Source organism: Gigantopelta aegis, chromosome 14, assembly GCF_016097555.1.
Source record: "Gigantopelta aegis isolate Gae_Host chromosome 14, Gae_host_genome, whole genome shotgun sequence".
Taxonomy (NCBI): domain Eukaryota; kingdom Metazoa; phylum Mollusca; class Gastropoda; order Neomphalida; family Peltospiridae; genus Gigantopelta; species Gigantopelta aegis.
In genome coordinates this window covers 1,658,693-1,683,363 of record NC_054712.1, presented here as the reverse complement: position 1 = coordinate 1,683,363, position 24,671 = coordinate 1,658,693, and the positions used below count along the sequence as shown (strand labels likewise).

The following is a 24,671-nucleotide window of genomic DNA, read 5'->3' as shown; positions in this document are numbered from 1 at the left end:
TTCAGACGGAGTACTATTTGGGCAAAAGTTCAACCAGATGTTCAAATTGTATGTTCAGGTTGAGTACTATTTAGGCAAAAGTTCAACCAGATGTTCAAATTGTATGTTCAGACGGAGTACTATTTGGGCAAAAGTTCAACCAGATGTTCAAATTGTATGTTCAGGTTGAGTACTATTTAGGCAAAAGTTCAACCAGATGTTCAAATTGTATGTTCAGACGGAGTACTATTTGGGCAAAAGTTCAACCAGATGTTCAAATTGTATGTTCAGGTTGAGTACTATTTAGGCAAAAGTTCAACCAGATGTTCAAATTGTATGTTCAGACGGAGTACTATTTGGGCAAAAGTTCAACCAGATGTTCAAATTGAATGTTCAGACGGAGTACTATTTGGGCAAAAGTTCAACCAGATGTTCAAATTGAATGTTCAGGTGGAGTACTATTTGGGCAAAAGTTCAACCAGATGTTCAAATTGAATGTTCAGACGGAGTACTATTTGGGCAAAAGTTCAACCAGATGTTCAAATTGAATGTTCAGACGGAGTACTATTTGGGCAAAAGTTCAACCAGATGTTCAAATTGAATGTTCAGGTGGAGTACTATTTGGGCAAAAGTTCAACCAGATGTTCAAATTGAATGTTCAGACGGAGTACTATTTGGGCAAAAGTTCAACCAGATGTTCAAATTGTATGTTCAGATGGAGTACTATTTGGGCAAAAGTTCAACCAGATGTTCAAATTGTATGTTCAGATGGAGTACTATTTGGGCAAAAGTTCAACCAGACTGTGCCACAATAAATAGAACAGCACGAAATGTCACTTCCTATAAAGAGTGCAACTCACCGTCCCAACCCCCCAACCTAAGCATAAATTAACAATTAAAGTGAGGATTTATAAGGGAAACATTTCCTACATGTTTGCAGTGGCGTAGGAAGAAGCCAAAAAGTGGGGGCACACTTTTTTATTTACACACTTTTACACTATAATAAAGCAAAATATCAGAAAGGGGATGGGGGGGGGGGGGGGCACATCATACCCTCTCTTGTGAGTGCAACTCACCGTCCCAACCCCCTAACCCCCCCAACTCCACACACAGGTTACATTCACTGAGACTTACCAAGAAGACGAGAGATCCATCAAGGCCCAGAAGCTGAAAATAAAAGAGCCGATATTAAAATATATTCCTTTTAAAAATATCACCTGCTGTTTTCAGGTCTGAATGTTTAAAACAGGGCTATGAACATGCAGCCCCAAACACTACTGTGAACAAAATCAACTGGCTACACAGACACTTCAAACATTATAACACTATTTACTGCAATGAAATAAATTTACCTAAGCATAAATTAACAATTAAAGTGAGGATTTATAAGGGAAACATTTCCTACATGTTTGCAGTGGCGTAGGAAGAAGCCAAAAAGGGGGGGGGGGGGACATCATGCCCTCTCTTGTCTCCCCCCTCCCCCCACTTCTTATGCCAGTGTGTTTCAGTTGGGCACAAACACTTTCAAACTTTGTTTTGTTTGAGGGGCATTAGTGTAGACTGAACTAGGTTTTTATTTCTCAAATTTGTCTTCACGCCCATGGCTTTTACTAGGAATTTTAGCATTGTTTTACAAAACATTGGGAATTTACACTTTCATTTCAAAAACATCTCATCAATCTGCACGAAAGTTAGAATTTGAAAGATTAACACTATACAATCATGTACTTGTATTTACTGGGTATTCAAATTAATGTCTATTTTGCATTATGAAATTTTATAGTGGAGGGAAGGGGTGTTTGTCCAGTGTTACGTATTATCTTCAAAACATATATTTATATAATAATAATATAAAAAACAACATAGCCTTTGAGGAATGGTGTTGATTATCAGTCTCGAAACCTAGCTGATAAAACAACATAGCCTTTGAGGAATGGTGCTGATTATCAGTATCGAAACCTGGCTGATAAAACAACATAGCTTTGAGCAATGGTGCCGGTTATCAGTCTCGAAACCTGGCTGATAAAACAATATAGCTTTGAGGAATGGTGCCGGTTATCAGTATCGAAACCTGGTGGATAAAACAACATAGCTTTGAGGAATGGTGCCGGTTATCAGTATCGAAACCTGGCTGATAAAACAACATAGCTTTGAGGAATGGTGCCGATTATCAGCATCGAAACCTGGCTGATAAAACAACATAGCTTTGAGGAATGGTGCCGGTTATCAGCATCGAAACCTGGCTGATAAAACAAGATAGCTTTGAGGAATGGTGCCAATTATCAGCATCGAAACCTGGCTGATAAAACAACATAGCTTTGAGGAATGGTGCCGGTTATCAGTATCGAAACCTGGCTGATAAAACAATATAGCTTTGAGGAATGGTGCCGATTATCAGCATCGAAACCTGGCTGATAAAACAACATAGCTTTGAGGAATGGTGCCGGTTATCAGTATCGAAACCTGGCTGATAAAACAACATAGCTTTGAGGAATGGTGCCGGTTATCAGTATCGAAACCTGGCGGATAAAACAACATAGCCTAGGAGGAATGGTGCCGATTATCAGTCTCGAAACCTGGCTGATAAAACAACATAGCCTTGGAGGAATGGTGCCAGTTATCAGTATCGAAACCTGGCTGATAAAACAACATAGCCTTGGAGGAATGGTGCCGGTTATCAGTATCGAAACCTGGCTGATAAAACAACATAGCCTTGGAGGAATGGTGCCAGTTATCAGTATCGAAACCTAGCTGATAAAACAACATAGCCTTGGAGGAATGGTGCCGGTTATCAGTATCAAAACCTGGCTGATAAAACAACATAGCCTTGGAGGAATGGTGCGGGTTATCAGTATCGAAACCTGGCTGATAAAACAACATAGCCTTGGAGGAATGGTGCCGGTTATCAGTCTCGAAACCTGGCTGATAAAACAACATAGCCTTGGAGGAATGGTGCCGGTTATCAGTATCGAAACCTGGCTGATAAAACAACATAGCCTTGGAGGAATGGTGCCAGTTATCAGTCTCGAAACCTAGCTGATAAAACAACATAGCCTTGGAGGAATGGTGCCGGTTATCAGTATCGAAACCTGGCTGATAAAACAACATAGCTTTGAGGAATGGTGCCGGTTATCAGTATCGAAACCTGGCTGATAAAACAACATAGCTTTGAGGAATGGTGCCGGTTATCAGTCTCGAAACCTGGCTGATAAAACAACATAGCTTTGAGGAATGGTGCCGGTTATCAGTATCGAAACCTGGCGGATAAAACAACATAGCCTTGGAGGAATGGTGCCGATTATCAGTCTCGAAACCTGGCTGATAAAACAACATAGCCTTGGAGGAATGGTGCCGGTTATCAGTATCGAAACCTAGCTGATAAAACAACATAGCCTTGGAGGAATGGTGCCGGTTATCAGTATCGAAACCTGGCTGATAAAACAACATAGCTTTGAGGAATGGTGCCGGTTATCAGTATCGAAACCTGGCGGATAAAACAACATAGCCTTGGAGGAATGGTGCCGGTTATCAGTATCGAAACCTGGCTGATAAAACAACATAGCCTTGGAGGAATGGTGCCGGTTATCAGTCTTGAAACCTGGCTGATAAAACCCTGAGAACAGATGTAGTTTGTTTAACTCAAGTAATCTGAGCGTACCCTCTCCCAGGTCAGTTCTTCAGCCGCTCGGTCCCACTCTATATGATTCCAGTTGTTGTCATCTGAAATAGTCAAGAACTTTTTTATTAGCTTGCACAAAAGCAAAGGTAATTCTGTAAACAGTTACCATCAATTTGTGAAATGATTATTGCATGAGAAAACATTTGAAGTCAAAGAATTTAACTGAAAACTTAATAATACAATAGCAAAAAGAGAACAAAGAAAGAAAGAAAGAAATGTTTTATTTAACAATGCAATCAACACATTTTATTTACGGTTATATGGTTAAGGACCACACAGATATTGAGAGAGGAAACCCGCTGTTGCCACTTCATGAGCTACTCTTTTCGATTAGCAGCAAGGGATCTTTTATATGCACCATCCCATGGACAGTGTAGTATATACCACAGCCTTTGATGTACCAGTCGTGGTTAGCAAAAAGAGAGGCAACTGTGTTATCAAAAGTTACCCTTCCTCCAAAGATGGTCTTAGTTTGTTAAGTTTGTTTTGTTTAATGACACCACTAGAGCACATTAATTTATTAATCATCACCTACTGAATGTCAAACAGTTGGTAATTTTGACACACAGTCTTAGAGAGAAAATCCGCTACATTCTTCCATGAGTAGCAAGTGATTTTTTATATGAACCATCCCACAAACAGGACAGCACATACCAGTCTTTGAAATGCCAGTCATGGTGCACTGGCTGGAATGAGAAATAGCCCAATGTTGTGACAGTAAAACCACCAATCTACATTAGAACATTAGAAAACACCTTGGTGTGTTCAGAACAGACAACAAACATGCTTTGCCCAAATCAGTGTGATCTGAAGCACACTGGAAAACGGCAGAATGGTGCTGATTACGACAAGATGGTGCCAGACTACTGAGGCATGGTGCTGCACCACACTATAAAACAAACTAGGGAAAACACATCAGGCTTCCTGAGGCATGGTGTTGCACCACACTATAAAACAAACTAGGGAAAACACATCAGGCTTCCTGAGGCATGGTGTTGCACCACACTATAAAACAAACTAGGGAAAACACATCAGGCTTCCTGAGGCATGGTGCTGCACCACGCTATAAAACAAACTAGGGAAAACACATCAGGCTTCCTGAGGCATGGTGCTGCACCACGCTATAAAACAAACTAGGGAAAACACATCAGGCTTCCTGAGGCATGGTGCTGCACCACGCTATAAAACAAACTAGGGAAAACACATCAGGCTTCCTGAGGCATGGTGCTGCACCACGCTATAAAACAAACTAGGGAAAACACATCAGGCTTCCTGAGGCATGGTGCTGCACCACGCTATAAAACAAACTAGGGAAAACACATCAGGCTTCCTGAGGCATGGTGTTGCACCACGCTATAAAACAAACTAGGGAAAACACATCAGGCTTCCTGAGGCATGGTGCTGCACCACGCTATAAAACAAACTAGGGAAAACACATCAGGCTTCCTGAGGCATGGTGCTGCACCACGCTATAAAACAAACTAGGGAAAACACATCAGGCTTCCTGAGGCATGGTGCTGCACCACGCTATAAAACAAACTAGGGAAAACACATCAGGCTTCCTGAGGCATGGTGCTGCACCACGCTATAAAACAAACTAGGGAAAACACATCAGGCTTCCTGAGGCATGGTGCTGCACCACGCTATAAAACAAACTAGGGAAAACACATCAGGCTTCCTGAGGCATGGTGCTGCACCACGCTATAAAACAAACTAGGGAAAACACATCAGGCTTCCTGAGGCATGGTGTTGCACCACACTATAAAACACACTGGGAAAACACATCAGGCTTCCTGAGGCATGGTGTTGCACCACACTATAAAACAAACTAGGGAAAACACATCAGGCTTCCTGAGGCATGGTGTTGCACCACACTATAAAACAAACTAGGGAAAACACATCAGGCTTCCTGAGGCATGGTGTTGCACCACACTATAAAACAAACTAGGGAAAACACATCAGGCTTCCTGAGGCATGGTGTTGCACCACACTATAAAACAAACTAGGGAAAACACATCAGGCTTCCTGAGGCATGGTGTTGCACCACACTATAAAACACACTGGGAAAACACATCAGGGTTCTACCTTGTGCTGCATTGTTTTCATTGTTGGCCGCATCGCCCCCCTCGTTATCACCCTCCTCACGCTCCTCCTCCCCTCCATTTGGCTGGTTGTTTCCTTCATTCGCATTGGCTGGGCCTCGATTCCCGCCAGCAAATCCACCAATCAAATTATTCATGGCTCCACCATCAAATATATTCTGAAACAATACACAGATACACATATTTATCACATAATATCTTACATTTTCAGTGCAATCAAAGTATGTGGTATTTTTCAGATCACATACTTTAAGAATTTGATAACTTTGCAAATTAGATGTAAATTAGTCTCGGTCTCGGCACTAGGTTTATTGACATTTAAGCAAACGTACTTGGGTGACACTCCATGATTGACGTATGCATTCATAGTCATCAAATAAAAACATTTCAATGGCAATTTGATACTGAAAGCTGTCCAGCATTCAGAAAACAAAAAACGTTAGGCATAACTTTATTTTGATGTAAGGACATCCAAAATGACATCGTTCGAGTTTGACGTCATTTCCATTCAAAAATACACCGCGCCACATATTCTTACATCATTTGAATATCTAGTAATGGCGGACTGGAATCAAAGTTGCGTGTACAGTTTACAAAAAGACGTTGTATTAAGCTTGAGCTTATATGATAAAGAGATTATTACCCTCGTGTATTTCGGTATCGTCGATATCATATATTAGGAATAAAAATAATGTATTATGCTCACCAGAGGCTCGCATAATACAATTTTTATTCCTAATATATGATATTGACGATACCGAAAAACACTCTGGTAATAACCTCTATATATATATATATACACACAGTGGAACTCATCTAAACCGTATACCCTCGGGACCAAGAAAAATATCTGGTTTTAAGAGGTATGTGGTCTACAGAGGTTCTCTTCTGTACTGATATTTAAAAAGGGACCATAAAAAATATCCGGTTTTGAGCAAATTCAGGTTTACAGATGGCTCGGTTGTGTATAACATTTCTAGAATCCGGAAATGAGGATCTTTGGATTTCAATGTCAGTCTTTTAGTCTACATCCTAACTGCATCCAGTGTGTATTCCAGAGCTCGGAAGAACCAAGTTTATATTTTGTAGACCACATTAATATTGTGACGTGTTTTTTCTCACTATAACACACTTTATGTAAACTTTGGGAATGACAGACATCGCCGTAAACACTCTAAGCTAGAAAATAATGCATTCATATAAATTCTATGACTTGAGAATGGATGCAAATGATGCGAAATTTATACACCAGCATTTTAGTCCTGCTTTACAAAAAATAAACCCCACAAAACATGAAAGCTTTCCTCTTCTTTTTTTGTGGGTTATAACTTGTATATATACAATAAAACAACAAATTAATTTTAAATTGAATACCCTTGCTTGATTGGCTCCCTGGTCTTCTTGTTCTAGCCAATCAGGACCTCCACCATGAAGGATCTGCTCCCGAAGCCACACGAGACTGATAAACGCGCAGAGTGTGCAAGTGACCACAAAACATCCCTGGAAACAGTCGGCCGCTAAATTCTCTCTGAAAAACAACAACGACTGTTAATTATAAAATACCTTGTATACTTCAGAATACAGTTTTACTAAATTACAATTTTAAAAAGTTACTTTTGTTTAACATCACCTCTATAGCACATTGATTTATTAATCAACGGCTATTGGATGTCAAACATTTGGTAATTTTGACACACATCGTAGGGAGGAAACCTGCTACATTTTCCCATTAGTAACAAGGGATGTTTTATATGCACTATACCACAGACAGGATAACACATACCACAGCCTTTGATATACTAGTCGTGGTGCACTGGCTGGAATGTAAAGTAGCCCAATGGGCCCACCGACGGAGATCGATCCCAGACAGACCGTGCATCAAGCGAGCGCTTTACCACTGGGCTACTTCCCGCCCGTGAATGAGAAGTAGCCCAATGGGCCCACCGACGGAGATCGATCCCAGACAGACCGTGCATCAAGCGAGCGCTTTACCACTGGGCTACTTCCCGCCCGTGAATGAGAAGTAGCCAATGGGCCCATCAACAGGCTACCTACATGTAACTGCACACCCTCAACCTATTTCAATACCTTACTTGGACTGAATTACAAAAGAGGTCACAAGGTTAATTTATACAGAGAAAACTGTATTTGGCTAAAACAGTTTTATTTTAAGTAATGAAAAAGCTATCTTATAGTGTTAATGTACAGAGACTGTTGAACTAGCTAGACGAAAAATAAACAAAATTTCAATGTGTATTGTATTTACGTTATGAAATGAGCTGTCAAATATTTTAATACAGTTTTCAAATTTATTATCACTTCCCAATGATTACAATTACAGGGAAGTATAGTAGGTGGTTATACGTATTCCTTAATAATGTCACTACTGAACACTCTCCGAAGTGGAAAAACTAAGCCAACAGCTAAAGCCAAGTTAAAATAGCAGATGTGTAGTACAGCTCTATGGAGAAACAAGGACAGAGATGCACACGTAAAAGGCGGACAGCAGAAGAAATTGAAAGATAGGAGAAACTGTCAGAAATGAGATGGAAATCAAAGGTGACAACGGTAAAACAGCGTTCTCATTATGCGATTAGTCGCACTGACTTGTTGCATGTGATTTGTCAGCAGTACAAAAATGAGAACGTATATAAGACTAAAGTGACCACCAGGAAATATCCGTTAGAAATGATACTTACGTGGACAGCATATCAAGTGGCAGAGTCAGAAGAGAACTCACAGAGCCCGTAAATAAACATCGATATATTCGACCTGCACAGAAACAAAAACCAAATGTGAGAATAAAGAAAACTTTTCACGAAATATTTAACCTGTGCATGGAACTGGGGATAAAGCCATAGATGAGAGATTAGGTTATGTATGAAAAGACAATTATATCTCGGACTGAGATAGCAAACTTTAGATGTGTAATTTTCTCATGCTAAAACCACTACATGTAGGTTTAGATACCTACCATGAACCTATTTCATACCAAATATTTTTTTTTTTTTTTAAAAGCTATCGTCTCTATTTTTCACATTGCAGAAAACTTTTGTTTTCTGTTTTCATGAATAATTATCCTGGCCTCTCGGTAACATATGCATTCCCCCACCCACCCCCATCCCCCATCCTATGGACCAGTCCGAACTTCCTCAACAGTTGACTAGTCAAAATCTTCCATTGTGTCATGGGTCACCTCTTCCAAAATACACTGTTACTCAGACAGTTTTTTACTTCTTAAAGGTGAGACTAAAACGTTTGCAAAATTCTGTATATTTATAGGAGTGAGAGATTTGCAATACCTATATCTTGCTGTATAACATCATAAAAGTGAGAATAAAACGTTTCTGAAATTCTCTATATCTATAGAATTGAGAGATTTCCTCTTTAATACTTACATGCTGTAAGCGGCACGACCCCAAGCCAGGCGAAGGCCACGAGTGTGTAGTGGAACCAGTAGCGCACCGCTCGCGCGATGCTCGTCACCAGACCGCTCACGATGTCCTTGATCGGCAGACGCTTCGGCATGTCCGGTGAATAGACTGAAACGAGAATGGTAGTTCATCTTGTGTTAATATTCTCAATCACTAAATATATGACAAAGATAAGTGTAAAATATCTGAGATATCATTTAACACTTAAGGATTCTCTGTTATTTCTTTTACGTTCATCAGGGTATGTACAAAACACTCACATCACCTGTAAATATCAATTTGTGATGTAAAACCAGCATTAATGTCCACAAATGGTCAAATAGAATGTCGTTATCCCCTAATTCATACATGTATAAATGTACAGTTGTATCATTCTATGAATATAAAGAAGGAACATGTACTTTGGCACATTAATTTTAAATTAAATTTTCCTTCAGTTTTTTTTAGCTAATCATAATTTTTTCTTTTTAAATAAATGTTTTGAAACTGTTCTGTATGTTTTGCTCTAAATGTACTTCTAAGTGTATGCGTTTTCATGGGTCTTTCTCACACATAATAGTTTGAACTGGACCATGTACAACTTACTTGGAGTAAAAGCAAATCTGTGCTTGCATAATTCACAATATTCTTTGTGGCTGTACTTCAACCACTGTACCAAACTGAAAGTAAAGAAGAAATACACACGTATAAGCAATGATTATCCACATACATACACTGTAGTTGAAGGTATTCAAGGAAACATAGCCAGTATGACATAACTGTAGTTGAAGGTATTCAAGGAAACATAGCCAGTATGACATGCACTGTAGTTGAAGGTATTCAAGGAAACATAGCCAGTATGACATGCACTGTAGTTGAAGGTATTCAAGGAAACATAGCCAGTATGACATGCACTGTAGTTGAAGGTATTCAAGGAAACATAGCCAGTATGACATGCACTGTAGTTGAAGGTATTCAAGGAAACATAGCCAGTATGACATGCACTGTAGTTGAAGGTATTCAAGGAAACATAGCCAGTATGACATGCACTGTAGTTGAAGGTATTCAAGGAAACATAGCCAGTATGACATGCACTGTAGTTGAAGGTATTCAAGGAAACATAGCCAGTATGACATGCACTGTAGTGTAGTGAAGGTATTCAAGGAAACATAGCCAGTATGACATGCACTGTAGTTGAAGGTATTCAAGGAAACATAGCCAGTATGACATGCACTGTAGTTGAAGGTATTCAAGGAAACATAGCCAGTATGACATAACTGTAGTTGAAGGTATTCAAGGAAACATAGCCAGTATGACATGCACTGTAGTTGAAGGTATTCAAGGAAACATAGCCAGTATGACATGCACTGTAGTTGAAGGTATTCAAGGAAACATAGCCAGTATGACATGCACTGTAGTTGAAGGTATTCAAGGAAACATAGCCAGTATGACATGCACTGTAGTTGAAGGTATTCAAGGAAACATAGCCAGTATGACATGTAGTTGAAGGTATTCAAGGAAACATAGCCAGTATGACATTGTAGTTGAAGGTATTCAAGGAAACATAGCCAGTATGACATGCACTGTAGTTGAAGGTATTCAAGGAAACATAGCCAGTATGACATGCACTGTAGTTGAAGGTATTCAAGGAAACATAGCCAGTATGACATGCACTGTAGTTGAAGGTATTCAAGGAAACATAGCCAGTATGACATGCACTGTAGTTGAAGGTATTCAAGGAAACATAGCCAGTATGACATGCACTGTAGTTGAAGGTATTCAAGGAAACATAGCCAGTATGACATGCACTGTAGTTGAAGGTATTCAAGGAAACATAGCCAGTATGACATGCACTGTAGTTGAAGGTATTCAAGGAAACATAGCCAGTATGACATGCACTGTAGTTGAAGGTATTCAAGGAAACATAGCCAGTATGACATGCACTGTAGTTGAAGGTATTCAAGGAAACATAGCCAGTATGACATGCACTGTAGTTGAAAGGTATTCAAGGAAACATAGCCAGTATGACATGCACTGTAGTTGAAGGTATTCAAGGAAACATAGCCAGTATGACATGCACTGTAGTTGAAGGTATTCAAGGAAACATAGCCAGTATGACATGCACTGTAGTTGAAGGTATTCAAGGAAACATAGCCAGTATGACATGCACTGTAGTTGAAGGTATTCAAGGAAACATGCCAGTATGACATTGTAAAGGTATTCAAGGAAACATAGCCAGTATGACATGCACTGTAGTTGAAGGTATTCAAGGAAACATAGCCAGTATGACATGCACTGTAGTTGAAGGTATTCAAGGAAACATAGCCAGTATGACATGCACTGTAGTTGAAGGTATTCAAGGAAACATAGCCAGTATGACATGCACTGTAGTTGAAGGTATTCAAGGAAACATAGCCAGTATGACATGCACTGTAGTTGAAGGTATTCAAGGAAACATAGCCAGTATGACATGCACTGTAGTTGAAGGTATTCAAGGAAACATAGCCAGTATGACATGCACTGTAGTTGAAGGTATTCAAGGAAACATAGCCAGTATGACATGCACTGTAGTTGAAGGTATTCAAGGAAACATAGCCAGTATGACATGCACTGTAGTTGAAGGTATTCAAGGAAACATAGCCAGTATGACATGCACTGTAGTTGAAGGTATTCAAGGAAACATAGCCAGTATGACATGCACTGTAGTTGAAGGTATTCAAGGAAACATAGCCAGTATGACATGCACTGTAGTTGAAGGTATTCAAGGAAACATAGCCAGTATGACATAGCCAGTATGACATGCACTGTAGTTGAAGGTATTCAAGGAAACATAGCCAGTATGACATGCACTGTAGTTGAAGGTATTCAAGGAAACATAGCCAGTATGACATGCACTGTAGTTGAAGGTATTCAAGGAAACATAGCCAGTATGACATGCACTGTAGTTGAAGGTATTCAAGGAAACATAGCCAGTATGACATGCACTGTAGTTGAAGGTATTCAAGGAAACATAGCCAGTATGACATGCACTGTAGTTGAAGGTATTCAAGGAAACATAGCCAGTATGACATGCACTGTAGTTGAAGGTATTCAAGGAAACATAGCCAGTATGACATGCACTGTAGTTGAAGGTATTCAAGGAAACATAGCCAGTATGACATGCACTGTAGTTGAAGGTATTCAAGGAAACATAGCCAGTATGACATGCACTGTAGTTGAAGGTATTCAAGGAAACATAGCCAGTATGACATGCACTGTAGTTGAAGGTATTCAAGGAAACATAGCCAGTATGACATGCACTGTAGTTGAAGGTATTCAAGGAAACATAGCCAGTATGACATGCACTGTAGTTGAAGGTATTCAAGGAAACATAGCCAGTATGACATGCACTGTAGTTGAAGGTATTCAATGAAACATAGCCAGTATGACATGCACTGTAGAAACATAGCCAGTATGACATGCACTGTAGTTGAAGGTATTCAAGGAAACATAGCCAGTATGACATGCACTGTAGTTGAAGGTATTCAAGGAAACATAGCCAGTATGACATGCACTGTAGTTGAAGGTATTCAAGGAAACATAGCCAGTATGACATGCACTGTAGTTGAAGGTATTCAAGGAAACATAGCCAGTATGACATGCACTGTAGTTGAAGGTATTCAAGGAAACATAGCCAGTATGACATGCACTGTAGTTGAAGGTATTCAAGGAAACATAGCCAGTATGACATGCACTGTAGTTGAAGGTATTCAAGGAAACATAGCCAGTATGACATGCACTGTAGTTGAAGGTATTCAAGGAAACATAGCCAGTATGACATGCACTGTAGTTGAAGGTATTCAAGGAAACATAGCCAGTATGACATGCACTGTAGTTGAAGGTATTCAAGGAAACATAGCCAGTATGACATGCACTGTAGTTGAAGGTATTCAAGGAAACATAGCCAGTATGACATGCACTGTAGTTGAAGGTATTCAAGGAAACATAGCCAGTATGACATGCACTGTAGTTGAAGGTATTCAAGGAAACATAGCCAGTATGACATGCACTGTAGTTGAAGGTATTCAAGGAAACATAGCCAGTATGACATGCACTGTAGTTGAAGGTATTCAAGGAAACATAGCCAGTATGACATGCACTGTAGTTGAAGGTATTCAAGGAAACATAGCCAGTATGACATGCACTGTAGTTGAAGGTATTCAAGGAAACATAGCCAGTATGACATGCACTGTAGTTGAAGGTATTCAAGGAAACATAGCCAGTATGACATGCACTGTAGTTGAAGGTATTCAAGGAAACATAGCCAGTATGACATGCACTGTAGTTGAAGGTATTCAAGGAAACATAGCCAGTATGACATGCACTGTAGTTGAAGGTATTCAAGGAAACATAGCCAGTATGACATGCACTGTAGTTGAAGGTATTCAAGGAAACATAGCCAGTATGACATGCACTGTAGTTGAAGGTATTCAAGGAAACATAGCCAGTATGACATGCACTGTAGTTGAAGGTATTCAAGGAAACATAGCCAGTATGACATGCACTGTAGTTGAAGGTATTCAAGGAAACATAGCCAGTATGACATGCACTGTAGTTGAAGGTATTCAAGGAAACATAGCCAGTATGACATGCACTGTAGTTGAAGGTATTCAAGGAAACATAGCCAGTATGACATGCACTGTAGTTGAAGGTATTCAAGGAAACATAGCCAGTATGACATGCACTGTAGTTGAAGGTATTCAAGGAAACATAGCCAGTATGACATGCACTGTAGTTGAAGGTATTCAAGGAAACATAGCCAGTATGACATGCACTGTAGTTGAAGGTATTCAAGGAAACATAGCCAGTATGACATGCACTGTAGTTGAAGGTATTCAAGGAAACATAGCCAGTATGACATGCACTGTAGTTGAAGGTATTCAAGGAAACATAGCCAGTATGACATGCACTGTAGTTGAAGGTATTCAAGGAAACATAGCCAGTATGACATGCACTGTAGTTGAAGGTATTCAAGGAAACATAGCCAGTATGACATGCACTGTAGTTGAAGGTATTCAAGGAAACATAGCCAGTATGACATGCACTGTAGTTGAAGGTATTCAAGGAAACATAGCCAGTATGACATGCACTGTAGTTGAAGGTATTCAAGGAAACATAGCCAGTATGACATGCACTGTAGTTGAAGGTATTCAAGGAAACATAGCCAGTATGACATGCACTGTAGTTGAAGGTATTCAAGGAAACATAGCCAGTATGACATGCACTGTAGTTGAAGGTATTCAAGGAAACATAGCCAGTATGACATGCACTGTAGTTGAAGGTATTCAAGGAAACATAGCCAGTATGACATGCACTGTAGTTGAAGGTATTCAAGGAAACATAGCCAGTATGACATGCACTGTAGTTGAAGGTATTCAAGGAAACATAGCCAGTATGACATGCACTGTAGTTGAAGGTATTCAAGGAAACATAGCCAGTATGACATGCACTGTAGTTGAAGGTATTCAAGGAAACATAGCCAGTATGACATGCACTGTAGTTGAAGGTATTCAAGGAAACATAGCCAGTATGACATGCACTGTAGTTGAAGGTATTCAAGGAAACATAGCCAGTATGACATGCACTGTAGTTGAAGGTATTCAAGGAAACATAGCCAGTATGACATGCACTGTAGTTGAAGGTATTCAAGGAAACATAGCCAGTATGACATGCACTGTAGTTGAAGGTATTCAAGGAAACATAGCCAGTATGACATGCACTGTAGTTGAAGGTATTCAAGGAAACATAGCCAGTATGACATGCACTGTAGTTGAAGGTATTCAAGGAAACATAGCCAGTATGACATGCACTGTAGTTGAAGGTATTCAAGGAAACATAGCCAGTATGACATGCACTGTAGTTGAAGGTATTCAAGGAAACATAGCCAGTATGACATGCACTGTAGTTGAAGGTATTCAAGGAAACATAGCCAGTATGACATGCACTGTAGTTGAAGGTATTCAAGGAAACATAGCCAGTATGACATGCACTGTAGTTGAAGGTATTCAAGGAAACATAGCCAGTATGACATGCACTGTAGTTGAAGGTATTCAAGGAAACATAGCCAGTATGACATGCACTGTAGTTGAAGGTATTCAAGGAAACATAGCCAGTATGACATGCACTGTAGTTGAAGGTATTCAAGGAAACATAGCCAGTATGACATGCACTGTAGTTGAAGGTATTCAAGGAAACATAGCCAGTATGACATGCACTGTAGTTGAAGGTATTCAAGGAAACATAGCCAGTATGACATGCACTGTAGTTGAAGGTATTCAAGGAAACATAGCCAGTATGACATGCACTGTAGTTGAAGGTATTCAAGGAAACATAGCCAGTATGACATGCACTGTAGTTGAAGGTATTCAAGGAAACATAGCCAGTATGACATGCACTGTAGTTGAAGGTATTCAAGGAAACATAGCCAGTATGACATGCACTGTAGTTGAAGGTATTCAAGGAAACATAGCCAGTATGACATGCACTGTAGTTGAAGGTATTCAAGGAAACATAGCCAGTATGACATGCACTGTAGTTGAAGGTATTCAAGGAAACATAGCCAGTATGACAAGGAAACATAGCCAGTATGACATGCACTGTAGTTGAAGGTATTCAAGGAAACATAGCCAGTATGACATAACTGTTTGAAGGTATTCAAGGAAACATAGCCAGTATGACATGCACTGTAGTTGAAGGTATTCAAGGAAACATAGCCAGTATGACATGCACTGTAGTTGAAGGTATTCAAGGAAACATAGCCAGTATGACATGCACTGTAGTTGAAGGTATTCAAGGAAACATAGCCAGTATGACATGCACTGTAGTTGAAGGTATTCAAGGAAACATAGCCAGTATGACATGCACTGTAGTTGAAGGTATTCAAGGAAACATAGCCAGTATGACATGCACTGTAGTTGAAGGTATTCAAGGAAACATAGCCAGTATGACATGTAGTTGAAGGTATTCACTGTAGTTGAAGGTATTCAAGGAAACATAGCCAGTATGACATGCACTGTAGTTGAAGGTATTCAAGGAAACATAGCCAGTATGACATGCACTGTAGTTGAAGGTATTCAAGGAAACATAGCCAGTATGACATGCACTGTAGTTGAAGGTATTCAAGGAAACATAGCCAGTATGACATGCACTGTAGTTGAAGGTATTCAAGGAAACATAGCCAGTATGACATGCACTGTAGTTGAAGGTATTCAAGGAAACATAGCCAGTATGACATGCACTGTAGTTGAAGGTATTCAAGGAAACATAGCCAGTATGACATGCACTGTAGTTGAAGGTATTCAAGGAAACATAGCCAGTATGACATGCACTGTAGTTGAAGGTATTCAAGGAAACATAGCCAGTATGACATGCACTGTAGTTGAAGGTATTCAAGGAAACATAGCCAGTATGACATGCACTGTAGTTGAAGGTATTCAAGGAAACATAGCCAGTATGACATGCACTGTAGTTGAAGGTATTCAAGGAAACATAGCCAGTATGACATGCACTGTAGTTGAAGGTATTCAAGGAAACATAGCCAGTATGACATGCACTGTAGTTGAAGGTATTCAAGGAAACATAGCCAGTATGACATGCACTGTAGTTGAAGGTATTCAAGGAAACATAGCCAGTATGACATGTAGTTGAAGGTATTCAAGGAAACATAGCTGTAGTTGAAGGTATTCAAGGAAACATAGCCAGTATGACATGCACTGTAGTTGAAGGTATTCAAGGAAACATAGCCAGTATGACATGCACTGTAGTTGAAGGTATTCAAGGAAACATAGCCAGTATGACATGCACTGTAGTTGAAGGTATTCAAGGAAACATAGCCAGTATGACATGCACTGTAGTTGAAGGTATTCAAGGAAACATAGCCAGTATGACATGCACTGTAGTTGAAGGTATTCAAGGAAACATAGCCAGTATGACATGCACTGTAGTTGAAGGTATTCAAGGAAACATAGCCAGTATGACATGTGTAGTTGAAGGTATTCAAGGAAACATAGCCAGTATGACATGCTGTAGTTGAAGGTATTCAAGGAAACATAGCCAGTATGACATGCACTGTAGTTGAAGGTATTCAAGGAAACATAGCCAGTATGACATGCACTGTAGTTGAAGGTATTCAAGGAAACATAGCCAGTATGACATGCACTGTAGTTGAAGGTATTCAAGGAAACATAGCCAGTATGACATAGTAGTTGAAGGTATTCAAGGAAACATAGCCAGTATGACATGCACTGTAGTTGAAGGTATTCAAGGAAACATAGCCAGTATGACATGCACTGTAGTTGAAGGTATTCAAGGAAACATAGCCAGTATGACATGCACTGTAGTTGAAGGTATTCAAGGAAACATAGCCAGTATGACATGCACTGTAGTTGAAGGTATTCAAGGAAACATAGCCAGTATGACATGCACTGTAGTTGAAGGTATTCAAGGAAACATAGCCAGTATGACATGCACTGTAGTTGAAGGTATTCAAGGAAACATAGCCAGTATGACATGCACTGTAGTTGAAGGTATTCAAGGAAACATAGCCAGTATGACATGCACTGTAGTTGAAGGTATTCAAGGAAACATAGCCAGTATGACATGCACTGTAGTTGAAGGTATTCAAGGAAACATAGCCAGTATGACATGCACTGTAGTTGAAGGTATTCAAGGAAACATAGCCAGTATGACATGCACTGTAGTTGAAGGTATTCAAGGCCAAACATAGCAAGGAAACATAGCAGTATGACATGCACTGTAGTTGAAGGTATTCAAGGAAACATAGCCAGTATGACATGCACTGTAGTTGAAGGTATTCAAGGAAACATAGCCAGTATGACATGCACTGTAGTTGAAGGTATTCAAGGAAACATAGCCAGTATGACATGCACTGTAGTTGAAGGTATTCAAGGAAACATAGCCAGTATGACATGCACTGTAGTTGAAGGTATTCAAGGAAACATAGCCAGTATGACATGCACTGTAGTTGAAGGTATTCAAGGAAACATAGCCAGTATGACATGCACTGTAGTTGAAGGTATTCAAGGAAACATAGCCAGTATGACATGCACTGTAGTTGAAGGTATTCAAGGAAACATAGCCAGTATGACATGCACTGTAGTTGAAGGTATTCAAGGAAACATAGCCAGTATGACATGCACTGTAGTTGAAGGTATTCAAGGAAACATAGCCAGTATGACATGCACTGTAGTTGAAGGTATTCAAGGAAACATAGCTGTAGTTGAAGGTATTCAAGGAAACATAGCCAGTATGACATGCACTGTAGTTGAAGGTATTCAAGGAAACATAGCCAGTATGACATGCACTGTAGTTGAAGGTATTCAAGGAAACATAGCCAGTATGACATGCACTGTAGTTGAAGGTATTCAAGGAAACATAGCCAGTATGACATGCACTGTAGTTGAAGGTATTCAAGGAAACATAGCCAGTATGACATGCACTGTAGTTGAAGGTATTCAAGGAAACATAGCCAGTATGACATGCACTGTAGTTGAAGGTATTCAAGGAAACATAGCCAGTATGACATGCACTGTAGTTGAAGGTATTCAAGGAAACATAGCCAGTATGACATGCACTGTAGTTGAAGGTATTCAAGGAAACATAGCCAGTATGACATGCACTGTAGTTGAAGGTATTCAAGGAAACATAGCCAGTATGACATGCACTGTAGTTGAAGGTATTCAAGGAAACATAGCCAGTATGACATGCACTGTAGTTGAAGGTATTCAAGGAAACATAGCCAGTATGACATGCACTGTAGTTGAAGGTATTCAAGGAAACATAGCCAGTATGACATGCACTGTAGTTGAAGGTATTCAAGGAAACATAGCCAGTATGACATGCACTGTAGTTGAAGGTATTCAAGGAAACATAGCCAGTATGACATAACTGTAGTTGAAGGTATTCAAGGAAACATAGCCAGTATGACATGCACTGTAGTTGAAGGTATTCAAGGAAACATAGCCAGTATGACATGCACTGTAGTTGAAGGTATTCAAGGAAACATAGCCAGTATGACATGCACTGTAGTTGAAGGTATTCAAGGAAACATAGCCAGTATGACATGCACTGTAGTTGAAGGTATTCAAGGAAACATAGCCAGTATGACATGCACTGTAGTTGAAGGTATTCAAGGAAACATAGCCAGTATGACATGCACTGTAGTTGAAGGTATTCACTAGCCAGTAGACATTGTAAAGGTATTCAAGGAAACATAGCCAGTATGACATGCACTGTAGTTGAAGGTATTCAAGGAAACATAGCCAGTATGACATGCACTGTAGTTGAAGGTATTCAAGGAAACATAGCCAGTATGACATGCACTGTAGTTGAAGGTATTCAAGGAAACATAGCCAGTATGACATGCACTGTAGTTGAAGGTATTCAAGGAAACATAGCCAGTATGACATGCACTGTAGTTGAAGGTATTCAAGGAAACATAGCCAGTATGACATGCACTGTAGTTGAAGGTATTCAAGGAAACATAGCCAGTATGACATGCACTGTAGTTGAAGGTATTCAAGGAAACATAGCCAGTATGACATGCACTGTAGTTGAAGGTATTCAAGGAAACATAGCCAGTATGACATGCACTGTAGTTGAAGGTATTCAAGGAAACATAGCCAGTATGACATGCACTGTAGTTGAAGGTATTCAAGGAAACATAGCCAGTATGACATGCACTGTAGTTGAAGGTATTCAAGGAAACATAGCCAGTATGACATGCACTGTAGTTGAAGGTATTCAAGGAAACATAGCCAGTATGACATGCACTGTAGTTGAAGGTATTCAAGGAAACATAGCCAGTATGACATGCACTGTAGTTGAAGGTATTCAAGGAAACATAGCCAGTATGACATGCACTGTAGTTGAAGGTATTCAAGGAAACATAGCCAGTATGACATGCACTGTAGTTGAAGGTATTCAAGGAAACATAGCCAGTATGACATGCACTGTAGTTGAAGGTATTCAAGGAAACATAGCCAGTATGACATGCACTGTAGTTGAAGGTATTCAAGGAAACATAGCCAGTATGACATGCACTGTAGTTGAAGGTATTCAAGGAAACATAGCCAGTATGACATGCACTGTAGTTGAAGGTATTCAAGGAAACATAGCCAGTATGACATGCACTGTAGTTGAAGGTATTCAAGGAAACATAGCCAGTATGACATGCACTGTAGTTGAAGGTATTCAAGGAAACATAGCCAGTATGACATGCACTGTAGTTGAAGGTATTCAAGGAAACATAGCCAGTATGACATGCACTGTAGTTGAAGGTATTCAAGGAAACATAGCCAGTATGACATAACTGTAGTTGAAGGTATTCAAGGAAACATAGCCAGTATGACATAACTGTAGTTGAAGGTATTCAAGGAAACATAGCCAGTATGACATGCACTGTAGTTGAAGGTATTCAAGGAAACATAGCCAGTATGACATAACTGTAGTTGAAGGTATTCAAGGAAACATAGCCAGTATGACATAACTGTAGTTGAAGGTATTCAAGGAAACATAGCCAGTATGACATGCACTGTAGTTGAAGGTATTCAAGGAAACATAGCCAGTATGACATGCACTGTAGTTGAAGGTATTCAAGGAAACATAGCCAGTATGACATGCACTGTAGTTGAAGGTATTCAAGGAAACATAGCCAGTATGACATGCACTGTAGTTGAAGGTATTCAAGGAAACATAGCCAGTATGACATGCACTGTAGTTGAAGGTATTCAAGGAAACATAGCCAGTATGACATGCACTGTAGTTGAAGGTATTCAAGGAAACATAGCCAGTATGACATGCACTGTAGTTGAAGGTATTCAAGGAAACATAGCCAGTATGACATGCACTGTAGTTGAAGGTATTCAAGGAAACATAGCCAGTATGACATGCACTGTAGTTGAAGGTATTCAAGGAAACATAGCCAGTATGACATGCACTGTAGTTGAAGATGTTCAAGGAAACATAGCCAGTATGACATGCACTGTAGTTGAAGATGTTCAAGGAAACATAGCCATTATGACATGTGTGTCATACTGATTTCATGTGCACAACTAAAGATGTAATTTTAGAAAGCGACGTCATAAATTAATGCGGCTTCCTCAGTCTTACATGTACACATGTAGGTCTTTAAATGCTTACAAAATGATGTCTAAAAAAAATTTGTGTCTCCTAAGTTGAAGGGCCACAACTGTGAAAAATGGGTAAATCGCCATGAAAGTCAAACTTGGTCTGTAACAGTACATAATAAACTACAAACAAAATTTCAGCTCAATATCACAAGGCATTGTGAAGAAGACCATCTAGAAAACTATATGTGGGACAGACGGACAGACAGACAGAAGGACAGAGATGAAACCTATAGTCCCCTCCAGTCGGATCAGTAGGGGGACTAAATTAAATAAACTTGATACTGCCTAAACAAAGTTCTTACCAGTCTTGATGAATGAACTTGATACAGCTTGAACAAAGTTCTTAACAGTTTTGATGAATGAACTTGGTAGATCCTGAACAAAGTTCTTACCAGTCTTGATGAATGAACTTGATAGAGCCTGAACAAAGTTCTTACCAGTCTTGATGAATGAACTTGATACTGCCGGTACAGACACATGGGTGATATAGCGGCTTGTCGGGTGTGCTCTCACACCGACACACACGGCAGATATCTGAAACAATATGACATTGAAAACTTGCAATTTGACAAAATGACTGCCATATTTTAACCCATACAATGTAATTTGTTGTATATCAATCAACCAGTGTTGGGGTTAAATCTTCACAATTTTTTTCAGGATGTTAACTGGAATACCTGACTTTCATTTCTGATAGTACCTTGAAGTTTCAAGTGGTCCATATTTTTAAACTATTTGTTTTATCTCGAATGATCTCTTATTCACTGTGATCCGTTATTGATAAATTGACTGCACTATGGCACTATAGATAATTTCTGTATAGGCATTTCTATCGGAACACCCAGCCTAAATTTAACAGGCCATATTAGTTCTTAAGTTTGAGTAGGGGTTCAAACATTTTCACAAAAATTACTTGCCACAGGGCAAGTGCCAATCAGATATTCACTTGCCCTATATAGTTTTCTACTTGCCCATACTTCTTAATGTAACAAATTCTGCTACTGTACTTAATATAATACAGTGTTCAATAATGTAATAATTTTGAAAGTCATTGGCTTAATTGCACAAATAAAGAATTTTGACAATAAGTTACAACAACCAGGAAGTACTACCGGTACATTTATATGTCTGTTCAGTAGTATCCACTGTTTATTGTACTTTTGTGTCTTGTCTACTTGTTGTTTTAAATAGTGTCCATTTGGCGATTTAAACTTTGTTTTTTGTTTGGTAGTGTCCACTTGTTATCTTAATATATATAATTATTGTGTCGATGTATGTCTTTGTGACCACTTGTTGTATGGCTGTGGATGTGGCGAGAACTCTTTCCACTTGTGTGACATTTTTTATGGCTGGCATTGATTCAAAATCTTTTAGGGATTTTGGCCCATGTGTCATTATTTTGAGTATATTATTTAACACTCTTTGCCTCAAAAAAGGATTATCACATGGCTTTTTACTATTGGGGGGGGGGGTCATTACATCGATTGCAGCATTGTATTTTTAATTTATCGAACATAATTTATTTGTTAAAAACAATATTAATAAAGCAGAAAAATATCATGAATATATACATGTATGCTTAGAGGACATTGCACCATCACGTTTATGCCGTAGGGCTAATGAAATCTGACTTGTCACAATTATAACACAGGGTTAACTTCACCTTAGATGTTCATTTTACACGAATGTAGATTTACATATGCAATAGGGATGTAACGATATACTGATGTCAACATGTCATAATATTTCTCTCTACGATACGATACACGCACTATTGTGTTGATACTTACGGTTTTTAAAAATGGATATTTGTCATTTAAAGTATCAATTTATTTGAAATATGTGTACGTTTTGTCAAGTTTAAGTCCAATATGACCATACGCAAACCGCATATCTTGCCCTAGTTTCCGTTTCAGTTACCGTTATCGGAAACCAGGCCACGCACAGCTGTTTATAGCGTTAGGTTAAATTAATTTTGATTGGCTGATATCCAGATTTGTGGCCAATCGCTTGCTCGAACCAAGAACTGCATCAATATTGTTTGACATGTGCGTCATCTTTGCAAAGCATGCCGTTCTTCGCAGACTAGTTTGAAAATCCGCCTGCGAAGTACAAGTCTGCTGTGTGGAGTTTTTTTCAAGTTTCCCATTTATTATGAGAACGGTATTAGAAAAGTATGTAAAAATATAACAGTGTGTCAGACATGCAAGTCCGTAATTAATTACAATGGCAACACGACAAATATATCATACATTACTCACCATCATCCATCATTGCATGATTGCTTGACTCCCCTAATCCTACGAAACGTAAAACAGACTAGAGTATGTCAAATGTTTGCAAAAAGCTGCAACGTTGAATGAAGTAGTAGTTCCAAAAATGCCACTGAATTGTGATCACAGTGAAACGATAACAAAAAGCATATGCAAGTTTATAGCACACGATTTGCGACTATATTCTGATGTTGAAAATGCTTTGTTGAGCTTATTCATGCATGTGCTCGAGCCTAAATATCAAATCCAAAGCAGAACAGACATTAGTACCAAAGTAATTCCAGAACTTTATAAAGAGGTTCAAGATCAGGTTCAACTGCAATTAAATCAGGCCTATGTTTTTTAAAAACAAATAATTAAACACAGCTGTGAACCATTTGTGGTTCTTTTCTTTGCAGTCCTCACAAATATAAATCTGGATATATTTTCATTGTTTGTGATCTATTATTAATACATTAATAATTTTCTAGGCCAACAAATCAGCATTTTTTATTGTAAATTTAATATCACGATACTTATCGTATCGTGAGGTCAATATCTTAATACGTATCGTATTGCAACCCTACTGTATCGTTACACCCCTAATATGCAAAGTACTGAAAACCATTAAGTACATTGTGTATGTTCTACTACAAGGTTTAATACATCTAAACTAAAATATCTTACCACTTTTATAAGAATACAGTTCATAATATTTATGCTTTGTTCGAGTCAACTTGGAAATTATAAACTCGTTAGTAGCACCTGCTTTACGTCCCCGTTCGTTTGCAAAGAGTAGATTCCGGAACTGCATTAACGTCCAATTTAATTTTAATATGACCATTTTAAACAGTATCCCACCTCATATACCAGAGCTACCTCTGGCACTCACCATATTCGCCAATTGCCAATTTTGAAAGCAGTTGACAAATTTTATTTTAATTTGGGGAAACAATTTCATGTAATAATTGACATTTTAAAGAAAATAACTGTTGATTTCTGCTATTTTCAAAGTTTAATAGACAACTTGGCGAAATATTTTGCTCACCCAGAGCTAG

At 39.0% G+C, this 24,671-nt stretch overlaps 1 protein-coding gene across 1 annotated transcript in view; it reads right to left on the bottom strand.

The window, feature by feature from the left end:
- The window catches only part of LOC121388561 (E3 ubiquitin-protein ligase MARCHF6-like), a 46,213-nt gene extending 24,454 nt beyond the window's left edge, over positions 1-21,759 (bottom strand). Inside the window, exons 1-8 of the mRNA XM_041519943.1 lie at positions 21,664-21,759; positions 9,780-9,853; positions 9,159-9,302; positions 8,460-8,532; positions 7,135-7,288; positions 5,744-5,918; positions 3,638-3,699; positions 1,114-1,146 (exon numbers count right to left, since the gene is read on the bottom strand). Of these exons, the coding sequence (XP_041375877.1) occupies positions 1,114-1,146; positions 3,638-3,699; positions 5,744-5,918; positions 7,135-7,288; positions 8,460-8,532; positions 9,159-9,288 (627 nt within the window). The 5' untranslated portion in view covers positions 9,289-9,302; positions 9,780-9,853; positions 21,664-21,759. The remainder of the gene's footprint in view (positions 1-1,113; positions 1,147-3,637; positions 3,700-5,743; positions 5,919-7,134; positions 7,289-8,459; positions 8,533-9,158; positions 9,303-9,779; positions 9,854-21,663) is intronic.
- Between the last annotated feature and the right edge of the window lie 2,912 nt (positions 21,760-24,671).